General features: G+C 50.8%; 4 protein-coding genes across 20 annotated transcripts in view; 2 read left to right on the forward strand and 2 right to left on the reverse strand.

The window, feature by feature from the left end:
• The first annotated feature begins 4,197 nt into the window (after positions 1 to 4,197).
• HPDL (4-hydroxyphenylpyruvate dioxygenase like) lies at positions 4,198 to 6,456 on the forward strand. The gene has a single exon (XM_059689962.1). It carries the CDS (start codon positions 4,548 to 4,550, stop codon positions 5,661 to 5,663), a length of 1,116 nt encoding a protein of 371 aa, XP_059545945.1. The 5' UTR covers positions 4,198 to 4,547; the 3' UTR covers positions 5,664 to 6,456.
• Positions 6,457 to 6,745: 289 nt separating this feature from the next.
• MUTYH (mutY DNA glycosylase) lies at positions 6,746 to 14,996 on the reverse strand. Of its 10 annotated transcripts, none has more exons than XM_059689947.1 (16): positions 14,859 to 14,990; positions 11,186 to 11,306; positions 10,515 to 10,663; positions 10,388 to 10,427; positions 10,196 to 10,269; positions 10,018 to 10,059; positions 9,863 to 9,934; positions 9,671 to 9,784; positions 9,494 to 9,591; positions 9,268 to 9,412; positions 9,126 to 9,189; positions 8,537 to 8,728; positions 8,297 to 8,433; positions 8,061 to 8,213; positions 7,869 to 7,910; positions 6,746 to 6,944 (listed from the first exon to the last, which is right to left on the reverse strand). In XM_059689947.1, exons 2-16 carry the CDS (start codon positions 11,298 to 11,300, stop codon positions 6,813 to 6,815), a joined length of 1,569 nt encoding a protein of 522 aa, XP_059545930.1. In that variant the 5' UTR covers positions 11,301 to 11,306; positions 14,859 to 14,990; the 3' UTR covers positions 6,746 to 6,812. The 10 variants fall into 10 exon arrangements, with proteins under 10 accessions (XP_059545930.1, XP_059545929.1, XP_059545927.1 ...); XM_059689946.1 differs by having other exon boundaries at positions 10,515 to 10,666; XM_059689944.1 differs by having other exon boundaries at positions 10,515 to 10,705.
• On the forward strand, positions 14,965 to 18,835 carry TOE1 (target of EGR1, exonuclease). Of its 2 annotated transcripts, none has more exons than XM_059689956.1 (8): positions 14,965 to 15,188; positions 15,989 to 16,131; positions 16,219 to 16,259; positions 16,408 to 16,504; positions 16,822 to 16,980; positions 17,236 to 17,495; positions 17,680 to 17,839; positions 17,921 to 18,835. In XM_059689956.1, exons 1-8 carry the CDS (start codon positions 15,143 to 15,145, stop codon positions 18,539 to 18,541), a joined length of 1,527 nt encoding a protein of 508 aa, XP_059545939.1. In that variant the 5' UTR covers positions 14,965 to 15,142; the 3' UTR covers positions 18,542 to 18,835. The 2 variants fall into 2 exon arrangements, with proteins under 2 accessions (XP_059545939.1, XP_059545940.1); XM_059689957.1 differs by lacking the exon at positions 14,965 to 15,188 and adding an exon at positions 15,517 to 15,670.
• TESK2 (testis associated actin remodelling kinase 2) overlaps positions 18,749 to 22,848 on the reverse strand; it is a 125,777-nt gene continuing 121,677 nt past the window's right edge. For 6 of the 7 annotated variants that reach the window (XM_059689941.1, XM_059689940.1, XM_059689937.1 and 3 more), the window contains 6 exons: positions 22,434 to 22,516; positions 22,102 to 22,186; positions 21,787 to 21,870; positions 21,480 to 21,566; positions 20,684 to 20,783; positions 18,749 to 20,409 (listed from right to left, as the gene is read on the reverse strand). In XM_059689941.1, the coding sequence (XP_059545924.1) occupies positions 19,691 to 20,409; positions 20,684 to 20,783; positions 21,480 to 21,566; positions 21,787 to 21,870; positions 22,102 to 22,186; positions 22,434 to 22,516 (1,158 nt within the window). In that variant the 3' untranslated portion in view covers positions 18,749 to 19,690. The remainder of the gene's footprint in view (positions 20,410 to 20,683; positions 20,784 to 21,479; positions 21,567 to 21,786; positions 21,871 to 22,101; positions 22,187 to 22,433; positions 22,517 to 22,848) is intronic. The other variant, XM_059689939.1, reaches the window with a different exon arrangement.

A 22,848-nucleotide genomic window follows, 5' to 3' on the forward strand; every position in this document is an offset into this window, starting at 1 on the left:
CTTTTGTTAATAGCCCCCTTGCCCTACTCCTCTTCTTATAAAAAACTTCCATTTTGTACAACCCCTCAGAGTGGCCCTTTTAGTTGCTAGAGGAGATGCTGCCCAATCAATTCATGAATCGCTTAATAAAGACAATTAGCTCACCCTGGCTGGTTTGGCTCAGTGGATACAGCATCAGCCTTAGAATCAAAGGGTCCTGGGTTCAATTCTGGTCAAGGGCACATTTAAAAAAAAAAAAAAAAGACAATTAGATCTTCAAAGCAAATAAATTTTATTTTGTTAACTTTCATTTAAAATTTGCCTTATCACTATTATTCTCCTCTCCCCCCCCCCCTCCCCGCCCCCCCATCTTCTTCCAGATGCACTGGCCTTTTTATCTAACACCAGCTCCATTCCTACCTCAGGGCCTTTTCGCATTTCTCTAGCTTCCTCACTTCCTTCGGGAATTAACTCAAAAGTCACCTTTTTGAAATCTGACATCTGCTACAACATGGATGAAACTTGAAGGAATTATTCTAAGTGAAAGAAGCCTGTGTGGACAAAAGGGGCCACATGCTAACCTGACAAGCTCAGGGAAGGCCTACATAAGACCTAAAGTAACCACAAAGGATGGTCTGAAATTATACTTTAACTGAAAGCAGTTATGGTGGGTAGTCACCTCCTAGGCTGGTATCTTCCCTGGCAAGGTCAATCTTTACCTTAACCTTTATCTTTACCTTAGTCTTTTTGCATCTATAATAACATATCCTAGAAATGTCAAGGTTACTTGTAACTTCCCTTTTTCCAGACCCCTCAGGGCACAACCAAATGTCCTGGGTGCCAGGGCAGATACCACAAATTCCTTCATTGTTATTGTTTGTCATCATGTTAATTGTTGACTGTTAACTAACCAGTAACCACCTAAGTAAAAGAAGTATGTGTCTATCATTTCACTTTTTATCCAATCCCAGAAGTCCCCCCACCTTTGCTTTCTCCCGCCTCTCTAATCTATCACCAATGGATTTCATTTAACACACCTACATCTCCTCCTTTGACTAATTTATAAAAATAGGTTAAAAACATTGTCGGCCTGCGGCCTGAAGGGTCCCAGGTTTGATTCCAGTCAAGGGCATGTACCTTGGTTGGGGCACATCCCCAGTGGGGAGTGTGCAGGAGGCAGCTGATCGATGTTTCTCTCTCATCGATGTTTCTAACTCTCTATCCCTCTCCCTTTCTCTCTGTTAAAAAAAAAAAAAAAAATCAATAAAGTATATATTAAAAACAAAAACAAACGTCCATTCTCTGGAGCATTATCCCAATCCATTGAGATTCTGCTTCCCAGCAATTGCCAACAGTTTGGCTCAAATAAACTCACAAAAATTCTCTATAGGTTTGAATATTTCTTACTTTGACATTTACATGAGGTACCTAGAGGCAGAAAGGGGTAAGAGAGGTTGCTAGGGGCTTCGGGGAGGGGATAGTAGGGAGTTTCATTTGGGGAAGATGAGTTCAGTGGATGGATGAAGATGCTGGTTGCAGAACAATGTACTTAATACCACTGATCTCTACACTTAAAAATGGTTAACATGGTAAATATTGTTGTGCATATTTTACCACCACAACAAAAAGTCACCTTCATCGTGAAGTCTTCTGAGCCACCCTTTATAAAATGTCAACTGCTGGGCAGGCTGGAAGAGGGATGGAATCCTGGTTTGGCAGGGCAGGGACAGGGCCAGAACCTGGGAACTTCCGGGACACCTCTGGGAGAAGGGAAAAGGGAGGGGGTTTCAAAAAGGCAGGATCTGGGAGGTGCAGAAGCAGATAGGCGTGAGTTCCCAGAGCGATTTGCTTTCTGGGAGAGGAGAGATTGAGTAGAGGCAAGGGTCAGTATTTCGGAGGAGCTAGCCTGGGCCTACACCTGCAGGAAGGATGTGGTTCCCCTAGTTCAGCTCCTTAGCCCTTCACAGCCCCTGCCACCACCTCTGCGGACCTAGTCGCTGTAGAAGCAGATAGAGCAGGACGGCCCGCAGCATCACGTGCCCTCCCGTGGCTTTGTACAGTTTGTTTTGGTCTCGACCTGCATGCCCACCCTCTGTATCCATAGCCCCAGCAAGAAAGCAATTGTGGCCAGGCTCGAAGGACCCATCTTTGGAAAGTCCTGACCCCAAGGGTACAGGGGTCCTATATTGGTCACTGCCAGATGCCAGCCAGGCAGGAAGTTGAGTCTGACCCAGAGAGACAGAGAGAGACCAATATCCGTGACCACTTCTACCCCCAGATGACCTCTTTAGAGGCCAGTCTGAGACCTGGGTCAAGATCAAGCACGGTGCCTAAGCAGGACAACGGTGCTCTTGTATCCCAGCCAAGATGGGTCAGGGGTCCTGTTTCTGCTCCCTGTGTCTAGAACCCTTGAGTGGAAACCCCTTTGGCTGGAGCAAAGGCCTGGAGGCATTAGAGCTGCTCACTTAGGATCCTGACCATGAAAGCACTATTCTATCTTGAGACCCTGGTCATGACAGCCTATTCTGCCCAGCTCTCAAACAGCCCTATTTTCAGAGTCTCTTCCCCCAGAATGTATCACCAAAGCTGGGGCCCTCCCAGTGCCTTCCCAGTGCTCAGGCCTAGGGAATAGCCCTACTGTGCCTTTTATTCTGGGTCCTACTACAGCTGGTCTCCTTGTGATATCTCCCTCCACCCCCTAAACCATCATAGTCAGGCCCAGTTTCAAGGGCTAACACCTGAATCCCTTGCCAGGCTGAAGCATGTACTATTTCATTTAATCACAGCAACCCTATGAAGTACTATTTATTATTGCCGTTTTTACACACGAGAAAACTAAGGCTCAGAGAAGTTAAGCAACTTGGCCCAAGTCATACAGCTAGTGAATGTTGGAGGTAGATTTCAAACCAAGGTCTGCCTGGCTTTTGGAACCCATGTCCTCAAATTCACTGGTCTGCAGAGTAGACCAACTGCCTTTTGCTTTTCACCACCATCGACCAGCTTCTGGGTACTGCCCTCCTGGCTGCAGACCTTTGTTTGTTTGTTTTTTTCTTTTTTAAGCCCCATCCCCTGATCATATCCTTCTCACTCTTGACAATGAAACTCACCTGTAAGTCATCACATCACAATGAATCTCTTTTTAATGCCTGGAACCAAGACATCCATCCCAAATGCTTCCCGAACCTTATGCTCCATTGCTCCTTTGAGGATTTGGCTCACATTCCTCACTGACCTTTTGCTTATTCCATTTGCCCTTCTTGGAATACCCTTCCCAAGCCATACAGGAGCACCAGCTGAAGTCCGGAAGACTCCTAATTCCTCAATCCAGTTACATCACACAATTCTGGGGCTCAAGGCCAGAAACACCCCCAGAAAGCTCCTCTGGCCCAACACAAAGTCAGGAAGCTACAAAGAACGAGGAGGGCTAGAGTTCTAGTCCTGTAGGGCTGAGGGGGAGAAAGGACACCGGTGCAGCTGTTTCTTTCAGGTCCTGAACCATTGGTTTGTTTCTTGCTTGGGACAAGGAGGTAAAATGATGTTGGGAGAAAAACAGGGCTGAAGAAAGAGGCAGGTGGAGCTGAGAGATTGCCCAAGAGAAAGGAGATGTGTGTGGAAGCCATGTAGGTGGCCCATCTTCCTATAATATCCATTTCTCTGGACCATGTTGGGCAGGGAATGAGAATCTGTAACCTAAAACATTTTTTAAAAACTTTTATTGATTGCTGAGAGAGAGAGAGAGAGAGAGAGAGATCAATTTGCTGTTCCACTTATTTATGCACTCATTGGTTGACTCTTGTATGTGCCCTAACCCAGGTATGGAACCTGCAGGCTTGGTGTATCAGGACGATGCTCAAACAAACTGAGCTACCCCGCCAGGGGTCTCACCTAAGACACTTTAAAGTTAAACGCTTTAAGTTAAATATCCTAAAATATTTTGAAAGTCTTAACAGGATATTAAGGTTAATAGCAAAATTCTCCAGAATTTTTAAGCTAAAACATGAAATTGCAAATAAAATAAAATATCCCTTGCTTGTGGGGGAGAGTTTGGGCTCCTCTCCCAACTGGGGCAGATTCCCTTTGCTCTGAGGTTGCCGGATGAGAGCCAACGCCGGCCAACGAGTGAAGGCAGCTATTGTGATCTCGGGAGGCCGGGAGGGGACGCTCAGTGCGTCCCAGAGGCTCTGGGAGGCGCGGCCGGCGGCCACAGCACCTCCGCGTTAGCCTCGGGCGGGAGCGGAGCCTTCGGTCCCGGAGTCACGGGCTCCGCCCCTCGCCCCCGCTCCGCCCAGCACTGGCTCCACGTGGTTTTCACCACTCGCACCGGGGACCTGGTGGTCCCAAGGGATCTCCAGGTGGGGGTGGTGCGGTAGAAAGAACCGCAAGCAGCCAGGAGGGTCGGTCTGTGACTTCTCCCCGAAACGTGCAAGGAGCGCGCTCTGCGGGGAAAACAGGACTCCACCGGCTTCCGACGACAAGCTTGCGACGGAGAGTCGGAGTCCCGAACGACAGGTGAGGACGAGTGAGCGGACCAAAGGGAAGGACAGTCCGGGGTCACCAACCAGACCGCCATGGCCGCGCCCGCCCTCCGACTGTGCCATGTCGCCTTCCACGTGCCCACAGGGCAGCCTCTGGCCAGGGATCTGCAGCGCCTCTTCGGCTTCCAGCCCTGGGCGGCGCGGGAGGCCGGCGGCTGGCGGCAGCTGGCCCTGCGCAGCGGCGACGCGGTCTTTTTGGTGAATGAGGGCGCGGGGCCCCGGGAGCCGCTCTACGGCCTGGACCCGCGTCACGCGGTGCCCAGCGCCACCAACCTGTGCTTTGATGTGGCGGACGCGGGTGCAGCCGCCCGGGCGCTGGCGGCAAAGGGCAGCTGCGTGCTGGTGCCTCCTGTTCGTGTGCAGGATGCACTGGGCGCTGCCACCTACACCGTGGTCAGCTCGCCGGCAGGCAACCTCAGCCTGACGCTGCTGGAGCGCAGCGGCTACCGCGGACCCTTCCTACCCGGTTTCCGCCCTCTGTCCTCCAAAACCGGCCCCGGATGGTTCAGCCACGTGGACCACCTGACCCTGGCCTGCACCCGCGGCAGCTCCCCTACACTGATGCGCTGGTTCCACGACTGTCTAGGCTTTCACCACCTGCCACTGAGCCCAGGCGAGGATCCGGAGCTGGGCTTCGAGGTGACAGCGGGGTCTGGACAAGGCGGGCTGAGGCTCACTGCCCTGCAGACCCGGCCATGCAGTGCTGTCCCCACCCTTGTGCTGGCTGAGTCCCTCCCCGGGGCCGCCAGTGGACCGGACCAGGTGCAGCAGTTCCTGGCCCGGCACAGAGGACCCGGCCTGCAGCACGTGGGACTGTACACACCGAACATCACAGAAGCCACTGAAGGGGTGACTTTGGCGGGGGGCCGGCTCCTGATTCCCCCGAAGGCCTACTACCAGCAGCCGGGCAAGGAACGTCAGATCCGAGCTGCAGGTCATGAGCCCAACCAGCTGGCCCTGCAGGGAATTCTGCTAGACGGCGAGAAAGGCAAGTTTTTGCTTCAGGTCTTCACCAAGTCGCTCTTTGCAGAGGACACCTTCTTCCTGGAGCTGATTCAGAGGCAGGGGGCCACAGGCTTTGGCCAGGGCAACATCCGGGCCTTGTGGCAGTCCGTGGAGGAGCAAGCTGCCAGGGGTCAGGAAGCCTGAGGAGGCCAGAGCTGGCAGCCACCTGTCCTGGAGGTCTGGGGAGTTCAGCCCAGGGCCTGGTGGAATAAGGCTTCGTCCCTAGGGGCCAGGTGTGGCCCCCATTTCATCAGTACCTGCCAGAAGTTGAATCTCTCACTGGGGTTCAAAGAAGTTTGTTTTTAACTACAAAACACTTTTTACAGTCTATATCTAAATAAAGAATAAAGGAGTATAACTCCTTTAGGAAATGGAACACAACCAATACTCTTGAAGACTTTTATGTCCTTCTCTGACCTCATTTCCCTTCACCCACTCCCAATTTTAGGATTATTAACCCTGTGCTTTCCTCTATTGATTCACTACATATGTAATTTATCCCTAAATAAATGATTTCTTATTTGAGGTAGGAATTTAAGACAGAATCAATCTTTCTCTGTGCTTCTTTCCCTTCTCCCTCAGGAGCAGCCATAGAAGGGGGAGGGGCTGGGTCAAGGCTGAGCCAAACCACTTGCTCTAGAGCAGTGGTTCTCAACCTTCCCAATGCCACGACCCTTTAATACAGTTCCTCATGTTGTGGTGACCCCCAACCATAACATTATTTTCGTTGCTACTTCATAACTGTAATTTTGCTACTGTTATGAATTGTAAGGTAAATATCTGATATGCAGGATGTATTTTCATTGTTACAAATTGAACATAATTAAAGCATAGTGATTAATCACAAAAACAATATGTAATTGTATATGTGTTTTCCGATGGTCTTAGGCGACCCCTGTTAAAGGGTCGTTCGACCCCCAAAGGGGTCGCGACCCACAGGTTGAGAACCGCTGCTCTAGAGTGATACCACTGCTACAGAACTAACCAGAGACCTGGAGTGAAGGTGTGGGTATCAGCCACTGGCAGGGACTTCCTGCCGCTGCCTTCTCCCTCTTTCCTGGGGCTGAGGAGGGCAGATCACTCTGGATAGAACATGCTCCTCTATCTGCCCAGGGCTGGCTGGGAGCTCAGCCAGAGGAAGTCAGGACCAAGCAGGACTTGTCCACTTCCTGGCACCCTCAGAGGTGAGGAGGATGGGGGCTAGGCAGAGGATGGAAAGTCTCCAAAACGACTATAAAAATAAGTACTTTATTAAAAAACAGGATTCTCAAGAGGAGGGCGCTTCCAGATGTGTCACTGGGCCGCACTGTTGAGTCTAGGTGCATCTGTGGGGATATGGGGCCGAAAGAAACGATCCAGGACTTGCTGGCCTGGGCTGGGCTTTTTCCGGCTGGATGCAGTAGACACCTGGGATCTTTTGGAGCTCTGTTTAGAAGGCATTAAGGGGGCAGTGAAGAATACTCTCCTTTCACCCCTATCCCCACTCCACTGCTCTAGCTCAGACTCTAGCCTGAATGTAAGAAAGCTTCCAACCTATCTCCAGGATCTGCCTCTTCCATCAACTCTCTAAACAGCAGTCCAAGGTAATCTTCCTCAGATATAAATCTGACTCCTCTCTCCACCTAACATGCTTCAGTGGGCTGGTGTTCATGGCCCTGCCGATTGCTCTGGTTAGATGCTCAGAGTTCCTCACACACACAGACTGCATTGTGCCCATCATTACTTACACTACTTTTTATTGTTTTTGTTAATCCTCACCGAGGAGGCCTTTTCCATTGATTTTTAATCCTCACCTGAGGATATTTTTTCCATTGATTTTTAGAGAGAGAGAGAGAAAAAACATTGAATGGCTGTCTTCCATGCAGGCCCGACTGGGGTGGGGTTCAAACCTGTAACCCAGGTACATGCCCTTGACCAGAATCCTTCAGTGCTTAAGTCAAGATCTAACTACTGAGCACACAAACCAAGGCTACTTAAACTATTCTTGGGCCGGGAAGAACATTCTTATTGCTGATTCCCTTCCCAAACCTGGAGACAATGATTCATTTCTAGGACCCACATTACCAGCCACTTCTTTCAAGCAGCCTTTCCCTGATCCTTTCTCCTCCCAGACAGACCTGAGAGCTCTCCACCTCATATCCCACAAAATCTAGTACAAACATTTCACACATCTGACACTACTGTCTCTATTTTCTCTTGTTCCCTCTCCACCTAAACCCTAGGTGATTCCTCGCCCCCTGGTGAAACTCGGAGTGGACAATGTTCACCCAATGTGTCATTTACCTCACTGAAAGCCTGTGGATTCAGGCCTGGGGAGAGAGATGGCTGGGCAAGGGCCAGGGGACTCACCTTGCAGGTCCCTGACTGTTGGCCTTCGTACACGCGGAACACCTAGCCAAGAAGAGGGGGAGAGTGCAGGGCTGGCATCTTCCTCCAAAGAGCCAGAACCCTGTCCTTTTTAATTTTTACTTTTCCTGTTTATACGGTAATAGGTTCATGCAGAACATGTAGGAAGCATAACAAAGACAACAAAGATAGTGCCTTTTTCATGGCGGTGGAGACAGCTGCGGTGTGAAACTCTTCCCGAGTCAGCCAGCGAGCGCCAGGTGCTGTGACTGTCACTGGGGCCTGCCCTTCCAGGGCCAGACCATATACTTGATAGGTCAGCTTGATGTGAGAGAAGGTGTGGACCACCTGGGGGAGGACCAAGGGGCTGAAACAGGCCCGTGGATGTGGCTGAAAAAGCCGTCATTTTTGGCCCCTCACTGCTCACTTACCTGCCCTAGGTGATGCAGGTGGGTGGCTGGGAGGGGCCCAGCCCAATTCTGCAGTTCCTGCAGCAGGGCCTTGCGCTGATGCCGTCCTGAGGGGTCCACAGTCACAGATGGGAACTCCCACAGTCCTGCCAGCAGACCTGAGACAGCGGTCAGCAGGTGTGAGTTAGGCCTTAGCTGTTGACTCCTCCATTCCTCCCCTTTTGCTCACACCACTGCTCTCCACTCCCAGGATCCAGGTACCTGAGTTGGGCCTCTGCACCAGCAGAATCCGGGCACCCCCAGGGGCCCTGGGCTGCTCCAGAACACAGGTGGCAGAGCACTCCTCCCTGGGGGGCTTACGGCTGGCCTTTCTGGGAAAGTTGGCCACTCCCAGCGTCTGGTCCCAGGGCTCTGTAGGAGGTGCGCACAGCTGGCACTGTCCAGTGTTGGGAGCTGGGAACAGAGATCCCAAACCCCACTCAGGCCAAGTGGGCTTAAGTGCCAGGCCCAGAGAGCAGGTCTTGGCCCAGCTGTGCAGAATCTAACAGGTTGTAGGATGAACTAGAGCAGGGGTGGGCAAACTTTTTGACTCGAGGGCCACAATGGGTTCTTAAACTGGACCGGAGGGCCGGAACAAAAGCATGGATGGAGTGTTTGTGTGAACTAATATAAATTCAAAGTAAACATCATTACATAAAAGGGTACGGTCTTTTTTTTTTTAGTTTTATTCATTTCAAACGGCTGGATCCGGCCCGCGGGCCGTAGTTTGCCCACGGCTGAACTAGAATGAGGCTTCCCAGGCAGCTCAGTGACAGTGCAGGGAAGGGCTGGGGCTAGAACCAGCACTCACCACACTCCTCCACGTCAGGACTGCCTGGCAGGCTCTGTGAGGCTGGAAGCCGCTCCCGCTCCACCTGACAGACATAGGGAAGGAAGTCACGGTGCACGGGGGACTCCCTAGGGCCTCGCTGCCCCTTCCCCAGATGGCTCACCCTCTGGTGTGCCCGGCACAGGCTCTGGACAGGGCACTGGCTGCAGTGTGGGTGTTGCGGGCTGCACACTATGGCTCCCAGCTCCATGGCTGCCTGGTTAAAGTCTCCGGGCCGGGCTGGGTCTACCAGCTGCTGGGCTAGGCTCCTATCAGAAAGGAACATTCCTGTGAGCCAAAGATCCTTTGGGGGCACCCTCCCAATGTCCTGCATTACCCCAATATCCTACCAGAGCTGCTGGGAGACAAAGGTGTTGCTGGGATCGGCACCAATGCCTCGGACACGGCATAGCACCCGCACTACGTTTCCATCTACCACACCGGTCACCTGATGGAGGAGTCCAGGAGTCAGCCTGGTCTGGGAGGAAAGTGGGCATGCACAAAATGGGGGTGGACTATGGGCTCACCTGGCCAAAGGCAATGGAAGCAATGGCTCCAGCTGTGTACCGCCCCACGCCAGGCAGGAGCCGCTGCAAGGTCTCTGCTGTGCGTGGCACATGGCCCCCGAGCTCCTCTACCACCTGATTGGGGTGGGAGAGGTTCAAGGTTAGGAGACACCTGAGGGCCTGGGGATCCCACCCTCCCTGCTATCCCCTTACCTTCCGGGCTCCCTCCTGCAGCCGCCGGCCTCGAGAGTAGTACCCCAGGCCAGCCCAGAGCTGGTTCACTTCCTGTGGGTGGGGTCAGAGGTCAGAGAAATCAGCACTCAGTCCTCTGTTGTCCTCATTTCCCCCTCCCCTAGGGTGGGTCTCACCTCCAGGGAAGCACTGGCCAGATCCTGCAGTGTTGGCCACTTCTATAGCCAGAAGTCAGGCAAAAATAGAGAGGTCAAGGGTGAGGGAGGAAAAAGAAACCTTCTTTCCCCCCAATCCAAAGACAGGCTCTCATCTGGGGTCTAGCCCATCACCCTCCCCTTCCTTCCCTGAAGTCACCTGCATCCATCTGGTATAATAGTCGATCACCGTGGCAACCTGGGTCTGCTGCAGCATGACCTCTGAGACCCATACTGGGGAAGAGGGGTTGGCATGAGGACACTGCTGACCTGCCCTGCTCCTAGCCCATAGCCCTGACTCCAATCTGAGGGTGTCCGGGCAGAAAGCAGCTCTGTTTTCAGATGTACTCACCAGCATATGCCCGCCTGTCCAGGTCCACCTCACCCTCTGCCTGCCAACGCAATCCCAGATGGGGAGTTAGTGTGGAGGGGGCTGGGCACTAGCCTCCCACCCCGGTCCCTGTCCCTCGCCTGCCTACCCGCCTTCTCCAGGGCAGGTCCCGCTTCTTTCGGTCATACCAGCTCAGCAGGCTCTCCCGGAAGACGGTGACCTCGGCTGCATCTCTGAATTGGTGGTACGGGGAGAGAGAGGCCTGCAATACCACCTCCTCCTGACGGCTGGCCTGGCCTGCTGGGGCCTCAGGAAACTCAGGAGTTGTCCCTGCACAGGCTGTGCACCAGGACCCTGGGACACTACAGCCTGGTTGCAGTCTGCTTCCACTTAGGGCTCCCCCCACCCCTGACCCCTTGACCTGGAGTCAGTCCAGAATTATCTAGCTGTGTGTAGCCTTAGCCAAGTTTCTAGCCTTAATCTTGCCAGAGTGGCACTGCTGGCTCCTTTTTCTCTGGGTTATAATGAAAATCCAACAGTTTCAGTCAAGCATAACATACCTGTGCAGGGATTTCCCATTTACAAAATACTTTCAGGCAGATCAACTCATTTGATCCTATGAAAGCCACATGAGGGAGAAACTGCACAGACTACTCTCCATGTCACTGGTAAGAAAGCAGCCGTTCAGAGCAATTATCCCAAAATCACATTGCAAAGTCAGAATTAGACCCTTCATTAGTCCCTTCAGGCTTGAATCTGCCCCCTTTCATAGCCAGTGAAACCAGCCCATGAGTTTTTTACTAGGTCTGAGTTCCTCACCATCAGGGATAGTAGGCCTGGCCTGGCTGCTGCTGAGGGCATGTTTCTCCCTTTCCTCCCCACTGGATGTCTGCTTCCTGCGACGACTTCCCACAGCTGCGCGTGGCTTCTTCATGACGATCTAGAGCACAAAGGCCCAGCCAAAGTAGTCAGTCAAAATTAGGCTGAATTTTGGGGCCCTTTTGGGGGGTGGAGCCACCTCCGTCCCTACACCATTCACAGTGTCTAGCTTTTCTCAATAACTCTCTAGACTGGCCAGTGTGCTCAGTGGTTGAACTCACTGGCTCGAGTCCTGGTCAGGTCACGTGCCCAGGTTAGGTTGTGGGCTCTATCCTCAGTAGGGGTATACAGGAGCCAGTAGGGGGCATGCAGGAGGCAGCCATTCAATGGTTCTATCTCTCTCTCCCTTCCTCTCTGAAAAATCAATAAAAACATATTTTCTAAAACAAACAAACAACTCTCTAGATCAGCGGTTCTCAACCTGTGGGTCGCGACCCCTTTAGGGGTCGACTAAGACCATCGGAAAACACATATATAATTACATATTGTTTTTGTGATTAATCACTATGCTTTAATTATGTTCAATTTGTAACAATGAAATTGGGGTCACCACAACATGAGGACCTGTATTAAAGGGTCGCGGCATTAGGAAGGTTGAGAACCACTGCTCTAGATGCTCATGGGCTTGCTCTTGACTGGCTGTGGCCCTGAGGTATGACCAGTAGGGCTGAGCTTCTCCAAATGGCCTAAGAGGGACCAGCATTAGTATAGTCCTGGAGACATACACAGAGTAAGAGGCCAGGGCTGGGCTGGGTCAAGGACCAAAAGCTTCCTGTGTGGGAGCACCTGTGTTTACCTGATGCTTATTGTGACTACGTGTGTGGACAGGGGTTCTTTAGATGTGTCTACAACAGTGATGGCGAACCTATGACACGCGTGTCAGAGGTGACACGCAAACTCATTTTTTTGGTTGATTTTTCTTTGTGAAATGGTATTTAAATATATAAAATAAATATCAAAAATATAAGTCTTTGTTTTACTATGGTTGCAAATATCAAAAAATTTCTATATGTGACACGGCACCAGAGTTAAGTTAGGGCTTTTCAAAATGCTGACACGCCGAGCTCAAAAGGTTCGCCATCAGTGGTCTAAGAGCACGGGCGTGGGTAGGAGGTTTATCTGCCTAGAGATGCAGCACGTTTACAGTGAAGCAGTCTTTAACAGTCATCTAGCCCAAACCTTCATTCTGTAGAAAGGGGAAACCAAGGCTCAGAAAGGGGAAAAGATCTGCCTGAAAGCAGATGTCAAGTCGGGGTGGGGGGAGAGAGATGAGCTATTTTTATGCCTAAACTTTTGTGATCTAGAAAATCATAGCCAGCTGACCATTAGCAAAGAGAAAATGCATCCGGTTGATCTTCATTTCTCCCTTACTGTACTTGTAGCTGCCTTTTTCTAATAGTTAAATGTAGCCAACAGTAAGTGCTTACTATACGCCAGACCCTAAGTGCTTTACCAGATTTCTCAATCTTCTGATGATACCATGAAGTATGTTCTAGTATTACTTCTATTTCAGTTATGAGGAAACTGAGGCTTGTAGAGATTAAGCAACTTGTTCACTCCAACCCAAAAGGTTTGCTTCCAGAGTCTACGTTCTTGCACTCTGCTAGACCGCAGTCCCTGCTGAACCTCTGGTTTAAACTCTCTCCTCAAACTCTTGACTTTATCACCTCATTTTCATCAAAAGAGCTTGCTTCCTTCTTGAGAGAGAAAAAAAAAAATGAATGAAGCAAACTTATCGCCATCTTCACTTTCCTTCTATGAAAGAAAGGTCCCTCTTCCTAAATTGTCTGAGCTCAGGGTCCTGCTCCTCCAATCCCTTCCACAAGACCCACTTTCCTCTCCTTCATAGCCAAACTTCCTTCCATAATTCATTCTATAATCCATTCTCCCTAAAGCAATATTTTTTTTCATAAAGCAATATTTTAAGACATAATAACAGCACTTTCCTACTTAAAACCTTCAATAGCTTCCCATTAATTCACTGAAAAATATTTATGGAGTGCCTACTATGTGTCAAGCAGTTTTAGGTACTTCACTAAATAAAACATCAAAGGTTCCTGCCCTCACAGGGTTTATATTCTAATGGAGGCAGGCAATAAATAACATACACAAGTAAATTATATAGGATATTAGGTGATAAATATAAGCATAAGGAGAAAAAATAGAGCAGGTGAAGGGGATAACAAATGGGGAGGGGGTGGAATGTTGCAGTTTTAAAGAATGTGGTCCTGGTATGCCTTGTTAAAGTGTTATTTGACCAATGACTTAAAGCAGTTGAAGAAGTTAGCCACGTGGATACCTGTGGGAAAGACATACTAAGAAGGAGCTAGTGCAAAGGCCCTAAGGATGGTGCCTGGTGTGTTTGTAGAAAAATTAGGAAGCCAGCGTGGTTAAAATAGAATGAGGAGGGGGTAAGGATAGGAAATAAAGTGAGAGAGCTAAAGAAGGGGGCACAGGATCACAAAATACCTTGTAGGCCACTGGAGGACTTTGGCTGTCACACCCATTGCTCTTAGAAGCTAATCCTCTTAATATAAGCCTTGTAGGCTCCAGGGCCCCCTTTCCTCATCACCTCACCTCATCACTACGCTCCAGCCATGTTTGGCTGAAATAGATGCTTCCATCCACCAAGTGTCTGTCTACCTTGAGGCCTGACCCAATCCATTTCCTCTACTTGGACAGCTCTTCTCCTATGCTTTACCTAACATCCACTCATTCTTCAGGTCTTGACTTAAATGTCCACATCAGGCCCCCCCAGTCCTACCCTCTTGTGTTTTTCTCCATTGTTGCTCTTACACCAATTACAATTTCACTTTTTTTTTTTTTTTTGGTGATTCTTTAATCAGCGTCCACTTCCCCAGCTTGACTGTAAAACTCCATGAGAGCAAGTACTGGGTCTGTTTTGGTGACTGCTGTATCCTCTGAGCTGAGCACAGTGCCAGGTAACTTGTATACAGTAAACACTTGTTAAATTAATTCATGGGATGAAAGGATTTTCCTTTTTTTTAGAGTAGGAGAAATCCAAACAATTCTGAATAATGATGAAAAAGACTCCGTAGAACGGTTGAAAGTGAACAAGGAACAGTGAGTAACCACGGAGAAAGCGTTGAGTCCTTGCTGGGCTGAGAGGATGGGAACGCAGCTCCAGGGAAAGCGCTGTCTCCGGTAGGCACGCCTCGCTCGCAGTAGCAGGAGTCCCGTCCAATCACCTACATCACCGGTACCTCCCAGTTGCTTACACTGTGTTCCTTCCTCTTCGTCTCTACTGCTGGGGCCTAATGCAAATCATTCCTGTCACCTGCCTGGATTATTTCAAAAGCTTCCCTGCTAGTGGATCGCTCTAACCCTTCTGCAGCCTTGGCTGGAGTCCTCCTCCCGCCTTTCACTTTCTGGAACGCAGTGAGTTCCATCCTCCCTGGGAACTCGCCCTTTCCCAGAATAGACACCTTTCCCCCACATTCCCCGGTCTTTGTCTAACTCCTATGGCTGCTTTAAGCTTAGCTCTGGCAGCGCCACCTCCTCTGCGGACACCCATCCCTACCCCGGAGCCGTGTCCCTGAAGACAGCGTAAATCTCACTCCCACGTCCCCGCGGCACGCACACGAAGAATTACCTCCCACGTTTTCCCGTGTCCGAATACCACATGTTCCCAGGGGGCGTGGCTCCGGCCAATCCGGGCGGCGAGCTGAACCGTGATAGCCAATAGGATCCCAGAACGCTCCGAACCCGCTCCTCGCGCGCCAGACCCCGGAGGTCTGAACGGAACTCCAGCCCCACAGTGACTTCCGGAGGCGAGAGCCTGCCCCTATCGCTGCACTCAATAGTCGCGCCAGGAGACAAAGCGGAAGTCCTGCCGTTTCTTGCCACCGACTAGTCAGGCAAGGGCCGCGCGGTGTCATGGCAGCCGACAGTGACGATGGCGCAGCTCCAGCGATCTCTGACAGTGAGTGGCTTTTCAGGGGCCGACTTAAAAGCCTGTGCGCCTTGGGGGAGGGGAAGGCCTCTGGCTCATAGTTCTAGAAACGGACCTCAAGTTTCAGAGGACTAACTTCTCCCTTTTTAACTAGCCACGAGGAGACTACAAGTCCCAGTGTGCACCGCGGCTCGGGCTGCAAAAGCCTGGAGTGTTAAGAGCACGGTTAGGATCGTTAGGGGGCATGTCGGGAAATGTAGTCTGGAACTCATTTCTCTGTTAAGTGGGGCAGGTTGGGAGTTGTGGTCCAAAGGAAGTGGGGTGTTTTGGGAAGCCATGTGTAGGGCATTATCTCTGGGGCCTAATTATTACTGGGCTCCGGGCCATACAGGCTACTGCCACCGGTGGCTGCTAGGGCACCAAGGGAACAGTCGTATGGAGCCTGATGGGATATTAAAGGAACTCAACTCCTAGAGCCGTAACAAATGGTTCCTGCAGGACATGGGGAAAAGGTACCTCACAGATCATCTAGTGACTAGAATTATTCTAGTCCAAACTTCACCTTCTACAGATAGTGATGCTGAGGGAGAAGTGATTTTCCCAAAGTCTAACATAAGCCCCTGGAAGACGCAGGCTTTTCCTCCCCAAATTCAGGGCACTATTCACTCCAAGGTCTGTGTAGAGCATGCTGATTCAAAGGCTTGAGGGGGAAAGCTGCCATTTCTTGCCATCATGGAAAATGCCCCCCAGCCATGGCCTACCTTGGTATCTACTCCCTGTCCCCCTTGCCTGATCATTAACTTCCATTCTTCTGTTCTCCTTACCCCCAGATAGTGTCAGCAAAAGCACAAAACCTGGGGAAGAGCTGGTAGTACAAGTTCCAGTGCTGGATGTGCAAAGTGACAACTTTAAGGAGATGTGGCCATCCCTTCTGCTGGCCATAAAGACAGCTAGCTTCGTGGCTGTAGACACGGTGAGGGTTGGGGAACTGGGAGGGCAGGTGGTTGTGAAAGGGCTGGTGTTGGGGACCTAATTTAGTTCTTCCTTTAACCACCCATAGGAACTGAGTGGGCTTGGGGATAGGAAGAGTTTGCTGAACCCGTAAGTATAATTGTGATCTCTTTAGTTCCAACCCTGATGAGGGGAAGTGGGGGCAAACCTTAGCCCTGGAGTGAAAGTCACCCTGGGAGGTTTGGGCCCTTCATGAGGCTAACTCCTAGCTATAGCCACCCCCAAACCCAACCCCAAGGTGCGTCGAAGAACGTTATAAGGCTGTATGTCATGCTGCCAGGACCCGTTCTGTCCTCTCCCTGGGCCTCGCCTGCTTCAAGCAGCAGCCAGACAAGGTATGTGCTGATTTCATTCCCTTCCCCGGTTTGTGGCTGGGGGAAGAGGAGGGTTGAGATCCTGGGAACATTATGTGTAAGGTTTTTTGTTGTTTTCTAAATGTTTTTTATTGATTTGAGAGAGAGAGAGTAAGGGAGAGGGAGAGATCGAAACATGAATGATGAGAATCATTGATCAGCTGTCTCATGCACACCCCCTACTGGGGATCAAGCCCGCGACCGGGGATTGAACCATGAACCTTGGTTCATGGGTCCATGCTCAACCATTGAGCCACACATGTGAGGTTTTTATGTAGCGAACCCTCCTTCTCTCCCAGGGTGAACACTCATACCTGACCCAGGTGTTCAATCTGACCCTGCTGTGTGTGGAAGAGTATGTCATAGAACCAAAGTCTGTGCAGTTCCTGGTACAGCATGGCTTCAACTTCAACAGGCAGTATGCCCAGGGTATCCCATACCATAAGGGCAACGACAAGGTAGGTCCCCAGCCTTGAGACTGCCTCTTCTGTGATTTCATCTTTTTCCTGCCACAGGCTGGATGTGCAGGAGGATCTGCTTCTTAGGGAGTCACTAGTGACAGGGCTGGGGAAATAAGACGAATATGTGGGTGAAGAGCATTGGGTTAGGTGCGGAGGAAGAGCTTTCCAGGTGGGGGAGCTCGGGATAAATATATTGTGAAAGAGGCTCCGTATGGGACTGCCCTTCCCGATGATCCCTTTCTTTCCAACCAGGGCGATGAGAGCCAGAGCCAGTCAGTGAGGACACTGTTCCTGGAGCTAATCCGGGCCCGCCGGCCCCTGATACTGCATAATGGTCTCATAGACTTGGTGTTCCTGTACCAGAATTTCTATGCACATCTGCCTGAGAGCTTGGGAACCTTCACTGCTGACCTGTGTGAAATGTTTCCAGCTGGCATTTATGACACCAAATATGCTGCTGAGTTTCATGCCCGCTTTGTGGCCTCCTACCTAGAATATGCCTTCCGGAAATGGTGAGGGACTGGTTGAGGGGAAGCGGTGGGGCCTGGTATAAACCTATTTTGTATTTATTGAGTGCCTATCATGTGCCAGGCACTGTTTTAGTGCTGGGGATTCAGCAGTGAACAAAACAGATAAAAACCCTGTTCGCATGGAGCTTATATGCTAGTGGACCGATACCCTCTTGCCCTATTTCAGTGAGCGGGAAAATGGGAAGCAGCGGGCAGCTGGCAGCCCGCACCTTATCCTGGAGTTCTGCAACTATCCTTCTAGCATGAGGGCCCATGTAGACTACCGCTGCTGTATGCCCCCTACATCCCACCGCCCTCATTCCACCATCATCTGTGATAACTTCTCGGTGAGAACTCCCACCCATTTCATGGGGGAGGGAAGGTTCTGATACCTGGAAACCCTCTCTAAGCCTCTTTCCTGCCTCTAGGCCTATGGCTGGTGCCCCTTGGGATCACAGTGTTCTCGGTCCCATGACATTGATCTTATCATTGACACTGATGAAGCTGCCACAAAGGATAAGCGGCGACGGCGACGACGTAAGGAAAAACGACGGAGGGCTTTGTTGGGCCTGCCTGGGAAACAGAGCTCCGGGGAAGCCGAGGATGGTCCTCCCACTAAGCAGGTCCTTGGGGATGGCGTCAAGACTGAGGACACTGAGCAGGAGGTGGCTCCGGATGAGACTAGCAACCAGCCTGGCTCTGAGCAAGATCACAAAAATGACTTGGAGATGGGACTTAAAGCAACAAGGCTCGAAACAGCTGACATGGCTGCCTTAGAAGCAGCAGGGAGTCAAGCCAGTCCTAACCCAGTGCCTGGGGATGGACTGCATCGGGCTGGTTTTGATGCCTTTATGACAGGTTATGTAATGGCCTACATGGGAGTAAGCCAAGAACCTCAGCCCTGTAGCTCTGGACCCTGGCTACCTGAATGCCACAACAAGGTATACCTGAGTGGCAAAGCTGTACCCCTCACGGTGGCCAAGAGCCAGTTCTCCCGTTCCTCCAAAGCCCACAACCAGAAGATGAAGCTGGCTTGGGGCAGCAGCTGACCTAACTTCTGCTTAGCACCCAGAGCCCAAGAAGAGAAGCTGAGGGTAGAGCAGAGGGGTCTGGTCCCTCTAGCCTATGAATGTCCTACTCCCAACTACAGAGTTGGGGAGGAGGGCTCCTGACAGAGATACTGCTGCATTGCTCTGGACTTTCTTTACCCCAGAGGCTGAGAAACAATGGTACAAGTAAGAAGGCTGACCAGCACCTGTAGTAACCAACTTTATTTTTAAGTCTGAGAGTGTCTTGGGAAAGTTTTACCAAAAAAATCAGCAGAAACAAGTTATGAAAATGTTTGACCAGCTTTATCTTTGGTTATTTCTTATTGCGGCTCTATAAAGACAGACTGTTCCCGTAGCTCCAGCCATAGCAGGGAAGGAAGAAAATCAGTCCATGTATAAACCGTTTAACCAATTGGGTGTATCACATGTTGACAAATATATGGGGCAGGCCCTAGGGCCTACAAAACCAGCCCCACTCCCAACCACAAGGTTGAAAGTCTTAGAGGGCAGAACATTAAGACTCCCTTCATAAATATGAAAATAGGTTAATGAACTGGAAAAGATCTTTGAAGAGGTTAGCTAAGAGCCATGACCACCACGCTGCCTTGTCCTCCCCTTGCATAGAAATGTAGTGACGTGGTCTGACTGTGCAGTAAGTGCAAACAGCAATTATTCAAGTGTCTTAGACATACTGGCAAGAAGCACCCCAGTCTTTAGGGCTGAGAAATAGCCATGCTTTTTCGGCCTCCTGGTCAGCTCCACGTTCCATCCAGTAGCTTATATGCCCCAGGGAAGGGCAAGAGACAGACCTGGGGTGGAAGAAGAACCTGGGGTAATAGTGTGCCAGCTCAAACTAGAACTAGGAGTCCTCTGGTCTTGTCTGCAGAAATGCATTGTGGGTCAGCTGGGAGCCAGAGCTCCTTGCAGGCTTTCAGAGGCTTGGAATCAGCTGTTGGCCCCAACAAGGAAGGCTTCTCACTGCTGCCTCCCCACTCACAGTCACTGGGCACTTGGAGCCCCAAAGTTGAGCCTGACTTGGCCTAGCTTGCCTGCTCTGTGGGCTCCAGGGAAGAGTCAAGGCTGTGCACCAAGGGGACCCTGTGGCTTCAGCTGAAGGTCCATCCCCATGGTGAGGCAGGGATTAACCCCTCAACCATCCTGCTCTCCCTGGGTTTTCAGGCCTCTGCCTGAGACAGAGAAGGGGACTGGAGCCGAATCTCTTGGCCTTTCTTCTACCTCCATCTCTTCAGAGGCACCTGCAAGGCATGGACTGGCCCCCTGAGGCCTGGGCCCAAAACCATTTTCTTCCTGGGAACTGGAGCAGTCCATGGCTTCATGGGCTGGAGCAGCTGGTAGGGCAGATGCTCGGAATGGCGGGATCTCTCTTACTTTGTACTTGAGACTACTGAGACGTGGTGGGGGCCCATCAGACAGTGATTCTTCTCGGCCTACAAATGGACAGGCCTCTTGATGCAAGAACTCTGGTGACCCAGGCAAAGAATGCCACCGGCGAGCAGGTGGGGCCAGGGGTTCCTGCCAGTCAGCCATTGGCAAAGTTCCAGGCCCTGGTGCATCCAGGTCAAATACCAGGGAAATAACAGACTTGCTGGGCAGGTCAAAGAATTTGACCTTGCCACCCTTGAGGTCCTGGCGAGCACTGAAAGGGTTGATTTTGGGGGTGCTGGCAGCACCACCTCGTGGCTGGTAGTAGGGGTCCAAGACATTCACTGTATGTGGGGGCTTATGGGAGAAGATGTCTGACTGGCTTCGAGACAGCCAGATAGTACGTCTTGGGCGTGGGGACTTGGGAGGGATCTTCTCATCTAGTGAGCTCAGTCGCTTCATTCCAGTTCCTTTCTCCGGGAATCCTGAAGGACAGTACATCAAGTCAGGATTACTGCACTAGTCATAACAAATACAAGCACTACACTAAGTGTTTTTTCTTGGGAAAACAAAGTAGGTACTGTTGTCCCCATTTCACCAGTGAGAAAACAGACTGAAAGAAGGAAGCAGCATACCAAATCACAACTTGTGGAGTTCAGTATTTTTCCCATTGTCCCCCATCCCTGCACCTTTCGTTTGGACATAGGATCCTGCCTTCACAGCCCTAGAGGGGAAGACCCCACAACCCTAATTTCTTACCCTTAGCGGTGGGCTGCAGCTCTTCCTCCTGTAGGTGGTTCAGAATTTCCTCCAGGGTCTTCCCAGTCTCCACAAAGGATGGGCGCAGTTTGGGGTCCATCTGTAGTTATCCACAGCAGCGATTAGCCCTGCCCTCCTACCTTCCACCCACAAGGATAGCATTTTAGTCTGTTTCTAGCATCTTTTAAGACTCAGATGTGCAGCTAAGAGACCTTTTCTGAAGGCCACAGACCCTGAGGATGATTCCCAGAGCTAAGGTCAAGGAAGATGCTATTGTCTAATACCCTCCCCTGTCTCGGTAACATTTCTGTGCCTTATCCTCTTTTGGCACAGAACCCTCCAACAGGTTATGCTCACATTGGTTTGTTCTTTCTTGAGTTCTGCTGCTAATGTGTTTCTCGAAGTTACCTAGACAAAGCCCATCTACTCCTTGGTCATAACAGGTAAGTCAAGCCTCAGAGCTGTATAAAATGAAAGCTAACAAGAGCTTTTCCCATCAGCCTTAGGACCAGCTGGATCCACAGTCTAAATAAAACCTGACCAGAGTTCCACCAACACCCAAGGCAAGGGGTGGTGGGTCTACCCTGCAGGTTGTGGAGCAGATATTACAAAGCAAATTTCCTTTATTTGGTCCAGGGCTCTGGAGAGTCTGGCAGGCCTCCAGAGGAGGAGCCATGAGCATTGTCATTCATCAGTGAAAATGAGGCCCCTCATTAGGCTAATTAGGCCCTTCCTACAGTTCTAACCAGGTGAACCCAGCCCCTGACCAAAGCTGGGGGCAGGAGGATACACTCACATTACAGCAGTTGAAGGTAAGCTGCAAAAAGTCTGGGGGACAGTCTCCCACCATGTGCTGGAAAGCGTCATAGTCCAGCCCGAAGTTCTGTGAACGGGTGTGGGGGGAGGGAACAGAGGACATGGGTAGACAGGTTATTAATCCCTCCCATCCATCCTGGCTTGCTCAGAAGGAGAGGCTGGGAATTGCCCCTGAGAAGTAGCCACATATACTAAGTTCCAACAACTCCACCCCAAGAACAAAATGGTTCCACGGCCTCAAAAGCAGCCCCACCCCAGTGGCACTGATCCCCATGCCTGCAGCTTACCTCTGTGCGGGGAAGATAGTCCGGATCAGCCTGGATACGGGCGATGATCTCACAGAGGATGATACCATAGGAGAATACGTCCGCCTGATGGGTAGTGAGACCTCAGTTTCCCTTTCAGTGGGCTGAGAAGAGGTTTCTGCCCCCATGTCCACAGCCCAGACCTAGACTCTACTGCCCATATTTCATTCACTGGGTAGCGGCCAGGTACTAGCCCTGCTCTTGGTTGTAGATCCTCCCCTAAACATAAAGGGTGATCCTGGACACTGCTAAGAGTGGATTCTAAGGAAAACCAAGCCTTGGGACCCCCAGACTCACCTTCTCATTGTAGGGCTCATCTCGGAGAACTTCTGGTGCCATCCAGAAGGGTGAGCCCACCACAGCCAGCTTCTCCCTCCCCATGCTGTAGGGTGAGATGATATAAAAAATGAGCTTGCCACTGGCTGGTATAATAGGATATCTGAATATTGGGAATTCTTCTCCCCCAAGGATGGGTATAAACGAGGAATGACCAAATTTAGGGAGCTGAGGTTGAGCTGTGACCAAGTCCTGGCCTCTGGGGAGGAAGCAGGAATGTTTTGGGGTATTTTTTTGTTTGTTTTTTTGCCTTAGTCGCTTCTGTAACCCCAGTACCCATTAGGGCTACTCACCTGACATCAGGGATCTTCTCAGCCAGGCCAAAGTCACCTACCACCGCAGAGTAACCATTTTCATCCCTCTTTATCAGGCAGTTCTAGGGTTCCCAAAGAAGAAGACAGTGTGGCTCAGAAGTGGGGACCAGCCATCCATAAAATTACCATGACAGCCATGTGAGATGAGGTAGGCCTGGATCTTGAGTGGTTGCCCTAGGATTCATATTACGCTCCAAACACAAATACTTATCTTTACTTTCTATGTGCCAGGCAAGGTTCTAACTGCCAGAGATACCTCAACAAACAGAAACCCCTGTCCTCTTGGAGCTAACAATCTAGTGAGGAAGACAATCAGGCCCCTGGCTTCCCTCTTCAAAATGTACAGACCAAAGGCCAGGCCTGACCTTGCCAAGAAATATAAGCATAGAACAAG

This window comes from Myotis daubentonii, chromosome 3 (assembly GCF_963259705.1).
Source record: "Myotis daubentonii chromosome 3, mMyoDau2.1, whole genome shotgun sequence".
Classification (NCBI taxonomy): Eukaryota; Metazoa; Chordata; class Mammalia; order Chiroptera; family Vespertilionidae; genus Myotis; species Myotis daubentonii.

Coding starts and splice junctions, on each gene's coding strand:
- HPDL (XM_059689962.1), top strand. CDS start 4,548: ATGGCCGCGCCCGCCCTCCGACTGTGCCATGTCGCCTTCCACGTGCCC.
- MUTYH (XM_059689944.1), bottom strand. CDS start 11,300: ATGAAGAAGCCACGCGCAGCTGTGGGAAGTCGTCGCAGGAAGCAGACA. Junction 10,270..10,387: donor GGACAGGCGGGCATATGCTG/GTGAGTACATCT, acceptor CCTCTTCCCCAG/TATGGGTCTCAGAGGTCATG. Junction 9,413..9,493: donor TTTGTCTCCCAGCAGCTCTG/GTAGGATATTGG, acceptor CCTTTCTGATAG/GAGCCTAGCCCAGCAGCTGG.
- TOE1 (XM_059689956.1), top strand. CDS start 15,143: ATGGCAGCCGACAGTGACGATGGCGCAGCTCCAGCGATCTCTGACA. Junction 16,260..16,407: donor AGGAAGAGTTTGCTGAACCC/GTAAGTATAATT, acceptor CCCAACCCCAAG/GTGCGTCGAAGAACGTTATA. Junction 17,496..17,679: donor GAATATGCCTTCCGGAAATG/GTGAGGGACTGG, acceptor GCCCTATTTCAG/TGAGCGGGAAAATGGGAAGC.